Source organism: Lolium rigidum, chromosome 7 (assembly GCF_022539505.1).
Source record: "Lolium rigidum isolate FL_2022 chromosome 7, APGP_CSIRO_Lrig_0.1, whole genome shotgun sequence".
Lineage (NCBI taxonomy): Eukaryota > Viridiplantae > Streptophyta > Magnoliopsida > Poales > Poaceae > Lolium > Lolium rigidum.
In genome coordinates, this window is record NC_061514.1 from 361,210,519 (window position 1) to 361,229,786 (window position 19,268).

At 50.9% G+C, this 19,268-nt stretch overlaps 1 protein-coding gene across 1 annotated transcript; it reads left to right on the top strand.

The window, feature by feature from the left end:
* Positions 1–16,238: 16,238 nt before the first annotated feature.
* LOC124673662 (uncharacterized GPI-anchored protein At4g28100-like) lies at positions 16,239–19,010 on the top strand. The gene is made up of 2 exons (XM_047209697.1): positions 16,239–16,862; positions 18,624–19,010. Exons 1-2 carry the CDS (start codon positions 16,239–16,241, stop codon positions 19,008–19,010), a joined length of 1,011 nt encoding a protein of 336 aa, XP_047065653.1.
* Positions 19,011–19,268: the final 258 nt, after the last annotated feature.

Below are 19,268 nucleotides of genomic sequence, written 5' to 3' on the forward strand. Positions count from 1 at the left end.
CAAGAACATAAATAACATATATGATAGATTGATAATCAACTTGACATAGTATTCAATATTCATCGGATCCCAACAAACACAACATGTAGCATTACAAATAGATGATCTTGATCATGATAGGCAGCTCACAAGATCTAACATGATAGCACAATGAGGAGAAGACAACCATCTAGCTACTGCTATGGACTCATAGTCCAGGGGTGAACTACTCACACATCGATCCGGAGGCGATCATGGCGATGAAGAGCCCTCCGGGAGATGATTCCCCTCTCCGGCAGGGTGCCGGAGGCGATCTCCTGAATCCCCCGAGATGGGATTGGCGGCGGCGGCGGCTCTGGAAGGTTTTCCGTATCGTGGCTCTCGGCACTGGGGGTTTCGCGACGAAGGCTTTAAGTAGGCGGAAGGGCAGGTCAGGGGGCGTCACGAGGGCCCCACACGCTAGGGCCGCGCGGCCAGGACCTGGGCCGCGCCGCCCTAGTGTGGCATCGCCTTGTGGCCCCACTTCGTTTCCTCTTCGAACTTCTGGAAGCTTCGTGGAAAAATAAGCCCCTGTGCGTTGATTTCGTCCAATTCCGAGAATATTTTCTTACTAGGATTTCTGAAACCAAAAACAGCAGAAAACAACAACTGGCTCTTCGGTATTTCGTCAATAGATTAGTGCCGGAAAATGCATAATAATGACATATAATGTGTATAAACATGTGAGTATCATCATAAAAGTAGCATGGAACATAAGAAATTATAGATACGTTTGAGACGTATCAACCGGCCGACTCCGAGTCTGTCTCGACCAGATCTATTCTGGGTCGGTTATTTTCGTACTTTTTCGACCTGAGGTCGTCCTGAACCCCTATATAAGTGCCAGGACGCCCCCAAGTGGCTTTAGACCACATTTATGATAAACCCTAGTTCATAGTTGTTTGCTTTGCAACTCCATTGAATCTCTACACCCAATTGCATTGATTTGGTGTGGAATCCCTGAAAGTCTTGTGTGATCTGTTGTTCCATTGGGAGTTAGTAGATTGCAACTTACCGCTTCGTGGTCGGCGGCTACGTGCGCAAGTGTGTGGAGTTGCGAATATCTTGCAGGGTTGAGAGCTGTTGCATTGGCGACAGGGACCAATCGAGAGATCTCGTTGCGTCATACAAGTTATCTTCCACTTCATCGTCGTGTTCCTCCGCTGCTATCACCCCGTGATAATCATCACCACCGTTGCTTACTGAGAAGATCGGGCCACCCCTTATCAGATGAGAACCTTAAGTGTAGCATGTGGATTGGATTGCTTCTCGATTGGTTACATAGAAGCAAAAAAAACAATTACATTGCATCGATACATATACTTACTAATATTCTTAGGATTGTTAAATCATTTAAAAAATCCTTAATAAAAGGATCTCGTACAACTCATTAACATACTGCACAAACATATCTTTGAAGTTAGAACATATATACAAAACACATAATCGTTAGAGTTAAAATGGTCAAGTACACATGAAACGTGTTCCTACTTAGAAGGGAAGGAGCATGATTTACTCTATTGGCCCTAATTTTCCAATCAATTTTTTTACCCGTATATGTTAAGTTCGTAGAGCTCTGCATACGGTATTCTTACCATTCTTATTGGCGCACAACCATGCACCCAACCGGTCCTCGCAGAGAGTCTATAAGGAGTCCTACACCACGCGATGCTTAACTTCTTCCACACGCCGAGTCGACGCGATGGACTCCTCCACTACCACCTGCATCTTCAACTCATCCTCTTGCATCCCAGCCAGCTCCTCTTCCTCTGGAGCGTGCTCCTCATCTGAGTCATACCCCGTCAGGTCGGTGATGCTTCCCCAACTGTGTTTTGCTGTGAGGAATGCCCCTTCTCCTGATCTAACGACGCTAGGTCGATGCAACATAGAGTTGATTCACAGAGAAGCATGGCACATATACGGGTAGCCTGCCAACGGGAAGAGTGAGCAATGCATTTTATAGGTTAGGATGTAAACAACGCAAAAGATTCTAAGTTCGCATTTCAAACAAAAAGGGTGAACTTGCAGTAATATTTCATGACCAAAATATTCACAAACGATTTTTCATACACTCGATGTTTGTGAAACTAAGATCAGTGATACTGTTATCACCAGAATTTGACCAAGTCAGAGGTGGGCCGCGATCAAGATGGACTTGAAGAAAATATATAGAAGAACTACGTGAATCGGCCTTTTACCAAGTTGGGCTTGATTGCCCGTGTATCTGTAACATATTAGATCGCATCTTAGTTTAGAAGTCGGAATCTTACTCGTGCACGGTTTAGTACACGCCCACATTAGAAAGTCCGCTGGACTATAAATATGTACCTAGGGTTTATGGAATAAACAACAACCAACGTTCAACCACAAACAAATCTCGGCGCATCGCCAACTCCTTCGTCTCGAGGGTTTCTACCGGTAAGCATCATGCTGCCTAGATCGCATCTTGCGATCTAGGCAAGCACAAGCATGCCTACGTTGTTCATGCGTTGCTCGTACTCGAAGCCTTTTTGATGGCGAGCAACGTAGTTATCTTAGACATGTTAGGGTTAGCATTGTTCTTCATGCCTGCATGCTTTCGTAGTGCAACCCTTGCATGTCTAGCCGCCCTTACGCCTATCTTAGGCGTAAGGGCGGCACCCCGCTTGATCATAGTTTAGTAGATCTGATCCGTTACGATTGCATCCTTGTTCTACAAGGATTAGTTTAATATCCGCAATAGTTAGGCCTTACAAAGGGGGAGGATCCAGCGGCACGTAGGGTGTCGTTCGTTGGCCCTAAGCAGGATGTTCCGAGGATCAACCTCGTGTTGGTTTTTAGGCCTTGTTTAGGATCGGCTTACGATCACCGTGCGTGGCCGCGAGGCCCAACCTGGAGTAGGACAATCCGATTATGCGGTGAAAACCCCACATCGTCGTAGATCTCATTAGCTTTACCTTGATCAAGCAGGACCACCATATATTCGGACACCTCGTCCGAATCATGGGTGGATCGGCTCTTTGAGCCGATTCACGAGATAACCCGAGAGCCGATCGAGGCTCGTATTTAACGTTTACGTGTGTGCCCTGCAGAAACTAAGCGAGGCATCATCCACACCTTCCCGACCGGTATAGGTCGGGTGGCACGCCCTTGTGATAAACATCGGTGTGTGCGACCGGGAGGCTTTGCGGGCCGTCGCTCGGAGGGACTAGGGCCAGCCGCAGCCCTAGTTGTTCCCGGCTCTACGGTGTTGCCCGTCTCTGCCCGCCAGTGGGTTTCTGACGTCAACACATTCTGGCACGCCCGGTGGGACGACCTTCAACATCCACCACATCGCCGTCTACATCCGAGATGGCGGAAGACACTCCGGTCACGTACGCGGATTTGCCTGATGAGCTCAAGAAGAAGCATGACGAGATCAAGGCAACCCTCGAAGCCGAACTCATCGGCTCCTTCCACCGAACCCGCTCCCATGGCGTCAGGTGGAAGGGTTTCACACCTGAAGGCGCGCTCGATGGAGTGGACCTGTCCGCCCCGTCAGAAGAACGCACCAGGTCGCTGCGGCAGGAGATCAACTACATGGTGGCTCATTCACTGCACCGCCACTCTGAGAGCCTGGTGAACACCTTGGAGCGTGTCGCCCTGCGCGTCGTCCAGGAAATCATGAGTCACCGGTACTCCCCGTCGGGACCGGCTCTGGGGACTTTCAAAGGAGAGATGCCGCTCCAGCCCCGGCCGTTCGCATGGGTAGCACCGAACCGCCGAACTCATCGGCATACGTCGTCTACAAGATTGGTGGTGATCCTAGTGACTACCAATTCCTGCCCGAGCCACCTAAGGAGGTCCCGCACGGATACGCGTGCGCATACGTGCCGGACGGCAACGCCTTGGCACTCTCGAACCAGGCCGCAATGACAGCGGCCTCTCGGAACGGCAGGAGGAACGTCGGGAGCCGATCCCGAGAAGCGATCGTGGCTGGCTAAGTACGCCGCCCCGACAAACCTCCAAAGCCCAGCTCCTGCAGCTTGGCTTAGAACCGGAAAAACAAGCATGGCTGGTTAAGTATGCCACCCCGGCGAATCTTCGGGGTTCGACACCTTCAGCCATCACAACGGATCAGATTTGTGCAATTCGAAAGATCGGCTCGGTATGATGCCGAAAAGGAAGGCGTTCGGCTACACCAAGCCGTACCCCAACAGCTACGAACCGATCCCGCTGCCACCCAAATATCGGCTCCCGGACTTCACAAAGTTCGGTGGGTCGGAGGGGTCCAGCTCCATCGAGCATGTGAGCCGATATTTGGCACAGCTGGGCACGATCTCAGCGTCGGATGAGTTGCGCGTGAGGTTCTTCTCACGAGTCCCTCACAGGATCGGCTTTCGGGTGGTACACATCGCTACCACCGAACTCCATCCAAACTTGGAAGCAGTTGGAAGAACAGTTCCATGAGCAGTATCATTCAGAAGCTTCCGAGTCTAGCATTGCCGATCTAGCACAACTTCGTCAGAAGCGTGGAGAAACTGTGACAGAATACATCCAGCGCTTCAGGAATCTTAGGAACCGATGCTATTCGGTTCGCATAACTGAAAAGGAAGCAGTCGAGTTGGCAGTAGCAGGCCTTGCAACACAGCTCAAGGACACGGCCTCCCAAGCAGATTATCCCTCGCTGGCGCACATGGTTCAGAAACTTTCAGCATATGAACAGCGCCACCCGGACTCCGTACCAGGACAAGTTCAAGCGTGCGGTGGCCCCGGTCGATGCAGAGGAAGACGAAGTTCTCGCGGGAGACCAAGAAGTAGCGATGGCTGAGTGGACTCGGGGAGAAACCCCCGTGTCTTGCAAATGGGTAAAGCCACCAGGCCCGCCCAGGGGATTTGATTTTGACGTGACCAAGACCGAGCAAATCTTCGACCTCCTACTCAAGGAAAAGCAGCTTGAAGATACCCGAAGGTCCCAAATTCCCCACGGCGCAAGAGCTGAATGGAAAGCCATACCGCAAATGGCATAACTCGCTCTCCCATGCCACCAACGACTGCAGGTGTGGCGTCGGCACATCCAAGCGGCGATAGAGAACGGGCGTCTAATTTTCAACCGAGTACGCCATGAAGGTCGACACACACCCCTTCCCCGCCGTAAACATGGTGGAGTATGTTTGCCATGCAGGGTGCCAGCCGGGTTTCCTGTGCAATATCAACATGGTAGATCTTGGACACCACGCCGGCAAGGATGGAGATGAGGGCAGCTGCTCTCATAACGAAGAAACAGAGGAAGCCGCTCCACGCGATCGGCTCCGCCAAGACGGCAAGCGCTACGTAACAGAGGGAGAAGTGAAGAACATAAGATATCAGCGACCTCTCTCTGATCACCTCCTCAACAAGTATGTGGGTCAGTACGACCAACGCCGACGGTCCAGCGATGATGATGAAAGAAATCGTCTGGCCAGAGAAGCCAGAAGACATCGTCGGCATAATCGCGATGAGGAGGAGCACGAGCGTTGCGCCAAGGGAAAGGCAAGGGAGCAAGACGACGAGGACAGGCATCGGGATTGTCCTTTCTTCGAGCACCTGCTGGGATTCGGGAATGAGCCTATTGCCAACAATCGGCAATTGCCCGGAATGCAACCGGAAGAAGAAGGAGGCAGCCAACGTGTCCGTGTTCGAGCGCTTAGGACCTCTCCCGCCACGAGCAAACGAGCCGAGTCCCCTCGGTTGGAAGATCTCGAAGATTCGGAAGACGAGAGGGAAGAAGAAGACAGTGCACCACCGGCCAAGGTGGTGCCCCGATGGACTCAGCCGTTCCCGTAAACGCAGGGTTCAACGATTGCGCGGCCTGGAAGAAGCCGAGAGGTTATACTTGCATACATTGAGGAAGGCAAGGCCTCGATCCGGCGCAAAGGTTCAGCCGAACCCTGGATGAAGAGGGTCGTCCACGGAAAATGGAGTGGCGCCCCAAGCAAAGGAAAGCCGATGATGAAACATCGGCTGGCACGAACATGGTGCTCGTTCTTCCGACAAAGCTCAGTGCTCCACGGTTACACAATACATCCAAGGTGGACGACAGCAAGCGCACCAACGTGAGAAAATCAGAGATTGGGCTGGTTCTAGCTACCGGCCTGGACGAGTAGCAAGAACACGTCAATGAGCAAACATGGCGAGGCCGATCCTTATGATCGGCCCCAAAAATTTATGAAGGGAACTTCCAAAACCTTCACCGAGCAAGCAACGTGGAGGCCGATTCCAGCAATCGGCCAAAATTATCCTCACCCACCGTTCGCTTGGGTTCAACATGTTATCCAACGGAGCCGATACCATCAATCCTCTTGATAGAATCGGCTCGGTGGAGGGGCACCAGGTGGATAAAATACGAGGATATGCAACGGAAGCATCTCATCTTTTGGTGATGGGTATTGGAATATGGGGGCCGATGCACAGGTCGGCCGTAAAAAAATACGAGGATATGCAACGGAAGCATCTCATCTTTTGGTGATGGGTATTGGAATATGGGGGCCGATGCACAGGTCGGCCGTAAAAAAAATATATATGAAAATTCGAAAATTTTCGAGCACAGCCGATGCAGCAGACATCGACTTAAGAGGAGTAACTAATGGAAGAGGGTCAATGGAGCACTAATGGAAGAACTCCTCAATGGAGTGGTTTAAGGGCTCGGATTCTGGATGTGATCTGCAAGGCGCGAGGAGTAGATTGAAGAAGCTCGGGGGGCAGTTCACCCTGGAGGTTCTCTGCTTAGGGCTACGTCATGAGTTGAGGCTAATATCGGCACATGTGGCTGACTCGCCTTGATTAAGGCTCGGGGGGCAGCTCGCCCTAAAAGTCTTGGCTCTGGGGAGCCGATTTGGTTGGAATCGGCTAGCCCTACGACACAACTGGTCTGGAGGGTGGTGTTCTGTTACAGAGTTATCAGTCTGAGCGTCCAAGACAGTTCCAGGGCTCTTTTAAAGTCGCCTTCTCAAAGATTTAAGTCCTCTACTACTGCTAGGCCTATACTATTGGATCCTAATCTACGGGCCATCACTGCCCTCATCGTCATCCTCAGAACTCTCATCGGCACTACTGCCGATGGGATCCTCGTCGCTACTCCCGTAGCCCTCCACGGGGGCTTCATCCCCGTCTTCGTCATCGCTGCTGTCGTCGTCCCACCACATGCGGAGGCGCTTCGCCGGCGGGTAGCCCTCGAGGGAGTCGTCGTCATCGTCGTCGTCTTCTTCTCCCTCCTCTTCAGAGGTGGGGCAGCCGTCCCAGGAGAACTGGTCGTCCTCGCTTTTTGGCTCCAGTTCCCCATTGGCGAGGAACCGAAGATCTTCATCCCCACCGGTCAAGGACTTGTCGTCCTCGGACCAAATAGAGGAGGCATGGCTCTCCTCGTCCCGGTCTCCGGGGCACGAATTTCCGGCGGCGTCTCGCGGGAGGAGTCGGACCCGTAGGAAAACTCGGAGGATGAGGAGGAAGACATGGCGGCACAGAGGGTTTTTGGTGCTAATGCGAGGAGGACGAAGGAGGCGGAAGCTGTTTAGAACGGTTAAATAAAGGGGATATGAGAGGGATTCAATGCCACAGCAGCTTCCGAGGAGATGTCGCCCAACAGGAAAATTTTACGGCCACGTGGAGAAGTGGAAGGGGCAAGGCATAATGATGAAGATTCTACGGCAGTTCTGCTCTGCTACGACATGACCCGACGAAAGAAAGCGTAATGATTTTGGAAATGTCATTTCCAAAACCAGGGGGGCATGTGTTATCACCAGAATTTGACCAAGTCAGAGGTGGGCCGCGATCAAGATGGACTTGAAGAAAATATATAGAAGAACTACGTGAATCGGCCTTTTACCAAGTTGGGCTTGATTGCCCGTGTATCTGTAACATATTAGATCGCATCTTAGTTTAGAAGTCGGAATCTTACTCGTGCACGGTTTAGTACACGCCCACATTAGAAAGTCCGCTGGACTATAAATATGTACCTAGGGTTTATGGAATAAACAACAACCAACGTTCAACCACAAACAAATCTCGGCGCATCGCCAACTCCTTCGTCTCGAGGGTTTCTACCGGTAAGCATCATGCTGCCTAGATCGCATCTTGCGATCTAGGCAGCACAAGCTCGCCTACGTTGTTCATGCGTTGCTCGTATCGAAGCCTTTTTGATGGCGAGCAACGTAGTTATCTTAGACATGTTAGGGTTAGCATTGTTCTTCATGCTGCATGCTTTCGTAGTGCAACCCTTGCATGTCTAGCCGCCCTTACGCCTATCTTAGGCGTAAGGGCGGCACCCCGCTTGATCATAGTTTAGTAGATCTGATCCGTTACGATTGCATACTTGTTCTACAAGGATTAGTTTAATATCTGCAATAGTTAGGCCTTACAAAGGGGGGGAGGATCCAGCGGCACGTAGGGTGTCGTTCGTTGGCCCTAAGCAGGATGTTCCGAGGATCAACCTCGTGTTGGTTTTTAGGCCTTGTTTAGGATCGGCTTACGATCAACGTGCGTGGCCGCGAGGCCCAACCTCGGAGTAGGACGATCCGATTATGCGGTGAAAACCCCACATCGTCGTAGATCTCATTAGCTTTACCTTGATCAAGCAGGACCACCATATATTCGGACACCTCGTCCGAATCATGGGTGGATCGGCTCTTTGAGCCGATTCACGGGATAACCCGAGAGCCGATCGAGGCTCGTATTTAACGTTTACGTGTGTGCCCTGCAGGAAACTAAGCGAGGCATCATCCACACCTTCCTGACCGGGTATAGGTCAGGTGGCACGCCCTTGTGATAAACATCGGTGCGTGCGACCAGGAGGCTTTGCGGGCCGTCGCTCAGAGGGACTAGGGCCAGCCGCAGCCCTAGTTGTTCCCGGCTCTACGGTGTTGCCCGTCTCTGCCCGCCAGTGGGTTTCTGACGTCAACAGATACTACCTACGCTTTTGCACTGATAAATTGTGGGTGGTGTTTATTACTCAAGATGTTTGCTTTATAATATCGCAATACGTTTTTTCTATTGAAAAGTGTGGACGATATTAAAACTATTCATTTCATTTAATAACGATCTTCTCAATATTTTTTTAAGAATTAAAAGACAACAAAAGGACATCTCAAATATTTAACTACTCATATATATAGTTCCTAAATCTTCTCCCTGTCGTCGGAGATGTCGATGATATTGTCGTTGCCGGTGGGCAAGCTTATTGCTAGACCAGAGGCAGAGGCATCTTCATCGTTGTCTGTGATGACATTGCCGGCCATCTCCGCGCGCTCTCTGTCTTCCTCGCGTTTGTACGCGAAGGACGCCAACAACAACTCATGCACCTCGAGCATTTCCTCCTCCTCTTCCTCCTCATACCATTTCTCATCCAGCTCCCACCATTCGAGCTGCAGCGACTCCTCTTCCTCCGTCGTAATCGTCGCATCTTTTTCGTCCTCCAAATTTCTTTCGCCTTCGTTGTCGTTGGAGGACCAGCCGGAGTACGAGAAGCCGGTTTTGAGGTCAGTCCGCGGGAGGGACTTCTGCTCCTCCGTGACCAGAGATGCTTGCCGTCTCTCATCCACCCACGGAAGTGCTTGCTCAACACGGCCACATTGCGCCGGCGGGCACTGCCAGACGCAAGAGAGGCGAGCGGTCTTCTTGCTTTAAACCATGTGGTAGTGTTGTGTGTCTACCGTAGTGATGGTGTGTACCAAAAGGGCGGATGTGTGGGGCTTTATGTAGCGCGGCCTAGGCAACGGAGTCGTCGGCGACATGTACATATCATGCGGGATGAAGGTAAAGAGACTACTCAGGAAAGTTATACACACAACTATTAATTTATTACTGTTTGAGAATAGGAGGAAAAAATGAGACGGGAAATGTCGCGGAAGTTTTACACACAGTGGAACTTTCCTAGAACGTTTGTCATGTTAGACATGGACGCTGACAACTGTTTCGAAACGATCTGTGCGAAGTAAATGTTACGGTTCAGAAAGCACTACTGTGTGCATTGTTCCGCGCAGGGAACAACTTAGACCACGCGCACACGGTCTAAATTATTGAGCATCATCGTTGTTTCATGACACACGAAGAAAAAACCTCCCATGTATACCTTAAAAGATTCTAAAAGCTAGATCGGATAAAAGGAAAATATGGAAAGGAAACTAGTACTCCATCCGATTCATATTAATTAACTTTACTTTATCTAAATTCTTATGTATCTAGTTAATTTTTTTTTGTCTACATGCATGTTTATCTAGATAAAATGGAGTACTCCTAACTCTTTCAGTTCCGTGATCAAATTTCGCAAGGAACCTGTATTACTGTGTCATTTGTCTGGTTCCGACAATGCCCAAACCATTTGGCACTTGTTTAGTCGAGGATAGAATCATAGAAATGATTCCACCTGGCCCACACCACACCTGGCCGCTGCTCCCCCATCGCGTGCTGTTTTTCTCTCTTATTTTTCCCGAAGATCTCGCGTGCTGTTTTAGCGTGGCCGTACGGCAGAACTACCCTCGCTCGATCTTGACCATTCTGTATCATCACATCATGACACAAAGGAACTTGCTCGAGCAGAGAATGGTTGATGACCAAATCCTACCCCAATCAAAGAGTTCACCGAAGATAGTATTCGGCATAGTCATTATTATGTTGTGTGGCTAGCATGAGAGCATTTTCCTCCATAGCCCCAATAATAATATTTAGGATGTGTTTGGTAGGTTACATGCTACTTGACACACGATCTGAACACTAAAAAAATAGGCATTTTGGTTACCGGAAGGCTTTTGTGTTTTCTTTTTCAACAAATCCACCGATCTATTAATGATCATCAACAATAGCACAAATAATCTAAAAAGTAAAAAAAATTACATATTGGCATCCGGACCACCTAGCGACGACTACAAACACTAGCACGAGCCGAAGGCGCGCCGCTGTCCTCGCCCCTCTATCGCCGGAGTCAGGCAAAGCTTGTCGTAGTAGAGCTTGTTGTAGTAGACAAACGGGAAGTTATCGTGCTAAGAGCATCTCCAGTCGCGTCCCTCAAAAAGCGTCCGACACAAATGATTTGGGGCACGTTTGGGACCGCGCCGGACAAAAAGAGACCAAAAATCTGTACAAAAAAGAGGCCCTTCCCAGCCGCGTCCCTCAAACAGCGTCCGGATGCATGCATTTTAATAGAGAGAAAGTAGGTGAGAGAAAGTGTGGGGAAAGAGACTAGCATGCGGGGACTAGGGGCTGCATGCATGCATGTGGACGCTGTTTTTGTGTCCGGCGTCCCCGGTAGAGACTCTATGCATAATTAGCTTTGGGGGACGCGACTGGATAACTTTTTTCCCCATTTCTTGTCCGCGGTCCCCCAAACCTCATTTGGGGGACGCGACTGGAGATGCTCTAAGGTCCCAAAGGACCAGCGCACCAGAGCAGCAACCATCGCCAATGATGACAACCGTAGATCGGAAGAGACTGACATGAAACCACACCAAGAAACACGAAAACCGACCGGATCCCAGGAGATCCAATGGACACACAACTCCACGGGCCCTCCGTCAGCGCTATATGCACCACCGGAGCGAGGTTAGGACGGGGAGGACCTTATTCTGACTTCGGGATGTAGCCGTCGCTTCACCATCCCAAAAAAGAGACTGAAAAACAAACTAAATTAAGAACAGAAACTCCCCGCCGACGAGGGACCGTGGTCCGCCACACCTCCTAGGCCCCAAGGTCACCGGAGGCGGAGCGGACCGGCGGTATCGCCGGCGAGGAGGACGGAACCCTAGATGGGTTTGTGTGTTTTTTCCGCCGCCGCCTGGGCACGTACCGGTTTGTCTGCTCAGAAACACAAGATGTGTTGTGGCCAGCATGGTTCTTATAGCACCTCCAGGTCAGGTTCGGTAGGAACGACCAAATTGGCCGTTTCCAGCGAGCCATCCTCGTCTCACCCAAAAGTGACAACGCGGTGTTCCTGCACAACCATCGAGGGGAGATGGCGAGAGCTTGCGCGGCACTGCGAGAAAGTGGCAGGACGAATTCGGGCACCGCTCGCGAAATTTCGTTACCCTGTTTTGGGCAGCTCTGTCGCTGCGAAATCAAAATCCCTAATTTACTACCATTTCGAGCTTGTCCACCCCAAAATTTAGCGACATGGCCATCTCTTCGTCACCGGCTAGATCCACGAGGTTGGCGGCAACGACGTGGCATGTCGTGTCAGCTTCTTCCTCTGCACTGATTCCTTCGGTGGTTGTAAGCATCTCAGACCCTACCTATAGGTCAGATCGAACTGAGTGGTACATAGGGGAAGATTTGATAGCTTCGATTGTAGGTGACCCCGTCTAAGACGCTGGCCCTTCCCGAATCTCCGTCGAGCAGTTGATGCTGGTTCTCCTTTGATCCCCGTTGTCCATGGAGACGATTGTGTTGCCTGCCTCTATGTTGGGGTCTCTTTCTTCCTCGACCTCATCCGTTCTTTTTGTTCTTGCTTAGATCTGTATAGTTGTGGCTGTTCAGACTCATACAATGCTTAGCAATGTTCTTCATAACATAATGTATGCTGTCGTAGCTGTTAGCTCCCTCGGTCTTTCAACTTTGTCAATAAAAAACAATGACATGTACCCAAATGAGCCTAACCCTTATGTGCATGCTGAATCATTGTATGCACACAAACCTGCAATGGTTTGGGAACCACCTCTATCCAAGTTTGTCCTTAACAGTTTGGTTGAACTCGCGAAAAGTGGTGTATGCTTTAACAAAGGCATCAAAGAGTCTTAGATGAATAAGTTCGCCAGTGATGTTCTTTATTTCATTGGCATCATTTTGAGCACTCTTCAAATCTACAACCACATCAGGAAGATGAAAACTGAAGGTAAGCTTAAATGGAGCGAAGACGGTAATGGCTTCCTGCTTGAAGATGAGGACAACTTGCATGACCACATGAAAGTAATAAATTTATGTGATGCTTCTGTGTTGTTCTTTCATGCATATTGATATGCACTAACACTACCTCTTGTTAATTGTAGAACAACCTGAAGCACCTTCAGTTCCTGGCCGATCGTTAGCTATGCTCAGACGAAGAAAATCTTCACGCCCAGTTTGTCACCAAGGTGCAACTTTACCAACCACATAACTTCAAGGCGCTACAACAATGAGAGAGGAGGACCTGTCTTAGGACTGGCTCCGCAAGTAGTTTTCTTGGGGCTGCTGCTTTGTTCTTCATCATGCTGTCAAGAGCGATCGTGATCTGCTGAAGAGATCATGTATATTTTGGGAGGTGATCTCCTATCCCTGCATTAGAAAGGGATTGATTGAACGTGATCCCAGATTTATAATGACGAACTTTTTCGAGATGGTATATATACTAACTCATCGTGTGATGAATTAGTGATATATCACGAAGTATAGTTGCTTTACTCCTGATACATCACATATTAGGGTAACTCCATGTTGTGTATTACCAATACCTTTTGATGAACTGAATGTTGCCGAATGTGTTCTTGTGGAGTCAGTACTGCAATGGGTCATGTGTGTATTACCAACACCTTTTGAGCTCACCACTCCAATGAAAGAGGTTACCAAAGCAGTGTCATGTGTGCAACCAAATAAGAGGTGTGTTGCACTAGTAGGGCAGAAAGGCCCACACGCGGCCAACCAAACAGTGTGGTGAGTGTTCCCTCTCCAGTGCATAAATCACGAGCAACCAAACGAAGCGCCAAAAATGGCTCGTGGCTCGTCTGCGCAACAGGCTAACACCCGCGGAGCCTGCCCCATTGATCCCCAAATTCGCTCGTGGCTAGCATGCCATCACCGGGCGCAATCGCGGGAGCACCACCACCGGCTTCTGAAGGAGCACACAACCCCTTCACCTTTGGCATTCTTCACCAAGACGCCGCCGCTCTCGAGATGCGCTTCACCCCCGAGTTTGACGAGAGTGATTTGGTAACATTATGTGTTGACCGAACTAGATCTTGATTTTCTAGTCGAGCAAACTTATCTTGAATTTTTGAAACGGGAGTGGTGTTTTGGCACATGGTGCATATGTTCCATCTATTTTGAAATGTGTGTTACACATATTTAAAAAAAAATTAAATGAAAAAAAATCACACAGATACCTTCACGTTCTACGTTCTCGTAAAGAAAAATCGACTTGCTATGTGGCGTGTGTAAATAAAAGAAAATTCAATGCTAAAAATAAGGATTTTTAGAAGATTAATTTTCTCTTTTTTACATAGACCACACCAAATATTGGTTCCTCCTGAAACTTAACGAACCTTGTGGACATATACATGTAGAATTTTTTATCAAAATTTTTCAACATTTCAAAATATATGCACCCGGATGCCAAATTTAATTTCCGAAACTGATATCCTTATATATGAGTTTCAATTTATTTTAGACCAAAATTTCTATTGAGACTAGGAACCCATCCCTATACTAAGAGACTCGTTGTTCTTAGAGCATCTCCACCGGCGCCCCGATAACTGTTTGGGGTCGGCGCGTTTTTTTGGCTCACCGGCGCGCCTGAAAAGCGCCGGCGCAGTTTTGAGCCCAATAAAAGTGCCGGCAACCCCATACGGCCCCTTTGCGAAGGACGCGAATCGGACGTGCCGGCGCCAAACGCCACGACGATTTTCGCGGGTAGGGCTCCCTTGGCAGCGACTCAACGGTCGGCGGCATCATAAATGTGACGCCTCGTATGCTCTGGCGGCCGGTCACTAATGAAGCCACCACTTCTCCACGCGCAAACGCCGCTGTAAATGCGACGCCTCGGCTGTTGTGTGGCGAGTTGGCGCCGCTTATTTAGTGCGCCCTCCACTGCGCTATCCTCCCCTCTCTCCACCGCCGCTGCACTATCCTCTACTCTCCACCACTGCCTCTTTCCTCTGCACAACAATGCCCCGGCGCACTGCATACAACGTACTCGATGCTCAGCCGTAACGGCCACACGCCGCCATCGGCGCCGCAACCACCACCGCAGCCACAAACACCGTAGCCCGACGATGAGTTCGACGTCAACTCCGACAACTCCGGCGACTCCTAGTTCACCGAGTGGGATGAGGCGTACATAGCAGATACTGAAGCCGAGGTGGCAGAGGATGCAGCGCAGTGGGGCGAGCAGCAGCAGGTCCCTGGTGACCCGGAGCAGGTGGCGATCCTGGCCTCCTTCAACGCGCACAATTCCGGAGGCTGAAGGAGGAACAACGCGAGTTCATCAACGACGCCAACTTCGAGCACGCCATCAAGATCTCGCGCCAGGGGGCAGCCACGGAGGAGGCGAGATGTCTCCTCATGGCGGCCGAGCGACATAATCTCCTTGAGCTCAACGGTCAGCGCTAGGCCGAGGCGGCCACTCGCGAGCAAGCAAGGCTCGCCCAGAACGACGCGTCCTGCCTGTGACTTGCGTCTTCGAGGTAGCAGCGCCGTCGGCAAGCTCCAGCGACGCTGACGGTCATGCTCCACTGCCAGATGCGCGGAGCAAGGGCGGAGAGGCGGACACGGATGCAAGTGGCAAAGGGGAAGAACGACGATAAGGCAGGCCCATCGCGCGCCCCAACCGATAGCCAGTAGATTAGGGTTCGGTCTAGTTTGAATTTCAATTTTTAGGTAAATTGAAATGAAATTTTATCAGTTGTTTGTTCAAACTTATTTTGGGGGTTCGCTTTGATGTTTACTGCTGTGTGCAACCGCTCTTCAAATTGGGTTGCAGGTGCCGGCGACCCCCATAACGCGGTGGAGATGCTCTTACGCTCCAAATAACATCGTGCGTGATGTTGCGGCACCTATTTGGGCCGCGCCGGTGGAGATACTTTCATGAGACCAAATATAATTGTTGGCACGGTGTGTCTAACAATCTTTGATGCTAGTTTTTTTTCACTCTATAAAACTGAAACGTAAACAATATTCTTGTACAGAGCTAGTATGTCCTAGGAATTTTGATTTTTTGCAATGTTGAACTTTTGTTGACTATGCAATAAAGATGGCCGAAGTGCACCAATCGATTCAAAATATCCTACTGTTGAAATCAAAAGGCACACTTACGAATTTTTTCACTGAACTTTGAGAATCTCGGGATGAGACAGGCCCTAGACACCACAGGTCCGACTAAATTAATCTTGGGATGAGTAGCATCATTTTGTCATCTCCAGCCCCCAAACATCCTCAATCATGAAGGCAAACATCCCCTCCCCATCGCTGATATAAAACCCAGACCCCTGGCCGCACAGCCCCACACTCCTCGCCCCTTGCCCACCACCACCGCCATCTCGCCGGCGGCAATGTCGGTCCACCTCGCAGCCGCGCTGCTCATCGCGCTCCTCGCCCCCGCCCGCGCCTCCGACGTCTCCTCGTTCCCGCTCACCCAGGCGCAGTCCCCGGCCAACGCCTCCGCGGGGCCCTCCTCCCCGCCCTGCCGCCTCGACCTCTCCGCGGAGCTCTTCGGCGGCGTGGCCGCGGCCTGCGGGGCCGGCGGCGGTCCGGGCTCCCTCGACCGCGGCCGCTGCTGCCCCGTCCTCGCCGCCTGGCTCTTCGCGGCGCACGCGCGCACCGCGCTCTCCCTCCCGGCGCCGGCCCCGTCGGGCCTCGACGGCGGCGTCGGCGGCGGGGACGAGGAGCCCATGGTGCCGTACGACAACCAGCGGTGCGTGGACGCGCTGGGCACCGCGCTGGAGAAGCGCGGGGTGAAGATGTCGGGGCCCAACAAGACGTGCGACATGGTGCTCTGCTTCTGCGGCATCCGGCTCCACCAGATCGGCTCCCTCCGCTGCCCCGCCGCCTTCGCCGTCGGGACGACCGCCGCCGCCAAGAACGCCACGCCCACCGCCGCCGTCAAAGACCTGGAGAAGAGCTGCCGCAACGCATCCTACGCCGGCTGCTCCCGCTGCGTCCAGTCCCTGCAAAAGGTGAGCCCCTTTTTTCCCTGTTTTCTTTGCTCTGCCTTTTGCCTTTCCATCTTTCGTCTTCCCTTCTTTCTTTACTATTTTATTCTGTAAAATCTTTACGGTCAAATAAGTGGTGTTCTTGGATTTGAAGATGCATTTAGGCTGGTGCCAACGCACCGCCCCGCTCCCGCCCCGCCACGTCAGCTTTTGGCCGCTCTGCACCGCACTCTCACCATGCGGTCTGACGTCATAGGCTATAGTCCCACTCTCACTTCTCTCTCCTCCACGTCACCATTTCTTTTCCATATTAAGTTATTTCACTCGATTTTGTTTAGACATTCAAAATAATGCAAGAAATTATTCAACTAAAAATGTTACCGATTACATAATAATTAATAAAAATACAAATTATGTTTCTTGTTTTTCTAAATAGCCTATATGACAAGTGTGTACTTGTGTTTGTATTTTGAACTGAAAGAGTAAAAAAAGGAAAGAAAATAAAAGAAGGAAAGAAAATAAAATAAAAACTGACATTTAAAGAATAAAAGAAGGAAAGAAAAAAAGAAAAAAAACCGACCAGGTCTCTTCTTCTACCTCTCGCCCCTCCTCCCGCCCGCGTCGCCATCCCGCCGCCCCGCCTCCCGCCCCTCTCCCGCCTCCCTCCCGCCGCCAACGCGGGCGCAAGCCGGGCGGGAGCGGGCGCTACCGCCGGGCGCCCCCGCCGGCGCCCCTCCCTCCCGTCCCGCCCGCCTCCAGCCCCTCTCCCGCCCCGCCCCGGGCGGTAGCGCCCCGGCTGCCGCCCGCGTTGGCACCAGCCTTAGTACATTCTCCTTGGTTCAAACATGCTCATGTTCCTTTCACTTCCCTGAAGATTCGATTCGGGCTCTCTATTATCTACAACTCCATTGTTCAATTTGTCCAAAAATGCCGCACTGGAATATGAGCAAAAGCTTTTTCTCCGTGTGCTTTATCTTCTTTTATTATCTACTCTAGTAGAAAGCGCCCATTTGACATCCAGGAGATCCCCCTTTCCACACAGAAAGCCCCTTTTCTAGCCACATTATTGGTTCACATGCCCAGATGGGCATTGCTTCTTGTTCTTGAGCTAATCACTAAAATCATCAGCCACTCGATTGACACTCCATTGCTTTTCTCAAAGCATCTTGGGGAACGGCAACTCACACTAGCTAGACAGTGTTGCTCCTTTGCATTGCCAGTTAATTACAGGACCATGTCTTGTACTACATCAGTGTCTTAAAGCAAGCCATACCAGTATCAAAGACAGCTAGGCCAGAAACCTTGGTCCAATGCCTTGTCAAATCACAATGATGAATTGAACCCTTTAGCTAGTTAACCACCCCCACAACGTGCTCCCGCGCCATCGAAAGCTGTTAATTATTGAGGAGAGTTTGTCCTTAACCCGTTTGTCATCGGCATCCTGAACTAAGCTGTCAAGAACAGGTTGTAAGTTCACTTGTACCGACAGACAGCCATGAATTGGGAAGCGGTGTTGTCCCTGTTGACATTCTTCACCTGTACTGAGATCTTGGTGTAAGAAGAAGAACAAGCTGTTGTGCATGGGTCGCATTTATTGAGAATGTTCTTGGTGGTAACATTCAGTTCCGAGACAGTGAAACATACCGATGAGATCTTACCAACTTGGCGACAAGCTGCATTGCATCGACGTGCCCTGCATGGCACACATTAAATGCGTTTCGTGATCGCGAGGCAAGTGTGTTAACCTATCCGGTGCTCTACTTAACTCGTGTGTTGAATGATCAGGTGAAGGGGAACGTGAGCCGGGAGGCGACCGGCGGCGACCGCGCCCGGCGGATGCTGGGGCTGGACTGCCAGCTGATGGGGCTGACGTGGCTGCTGGCCAAGAACAAGACGGCGTACATCCCCACCGTCTCCGCCGTGCTCCGCGCCATGCTCTACAGCGCGCACCCGACCGAGTCCGGCGGCCACTCCAGGGTCGCCGGCGGAGGCAGCGCCGCGCCGCCCAAGTGCAGCCCGGACCAGGAGAACATGCCGCTGGCCGTCGACTCGCTGCAGTTCGAGCACGCCGGCAGCACCAGCTCGGCCGCCGCCGTCATGCTCCGCGGCGGCATCGGCTGCTCGCTACTACTCTGCCTGGTGCTCTGCTTCGTCTGGGAAGCGTTCTTGTGAACACGGGGAGCAGTGCTGATGAATTAAGCTTGTTGATAAGAGTATTTTGTAGGAGCTGTTAGTAGGGAGCAGGAGGTAGTTTTCTTCTTTTTTGCATAGAGTTGCGGATTAATCGGAAGATATGGCATGGCGGCGAGATTATGTTGTTTGTTCGTGATGGCAGATGGCCTTATGTCAAATCTCCGTGCTTTTATCTTGGGTTACCACTGCGATTTTTGTGAAGTGTGTTAAACCAAGCGTTTTTTCTGAATGCTAGCC

Bases quoted from the DNA above. Each gene is read 5' to 3' on its own strand.
- LOC124673662 (XM_047209697.1), top strand. From the start codon at position 16,239: ATGTCGGTCCACCTCGCAGCCGCGCTGCTCATCGCGCTCCTCGCCCCC. The intron at 16,863-18,623 runs GTGAGCCCCTTT...TTGAATGATCAG, and splicing joins GCGTCCAGTCCCTGCAAAAG to GTGAAGGGGAACGTGAGCCG.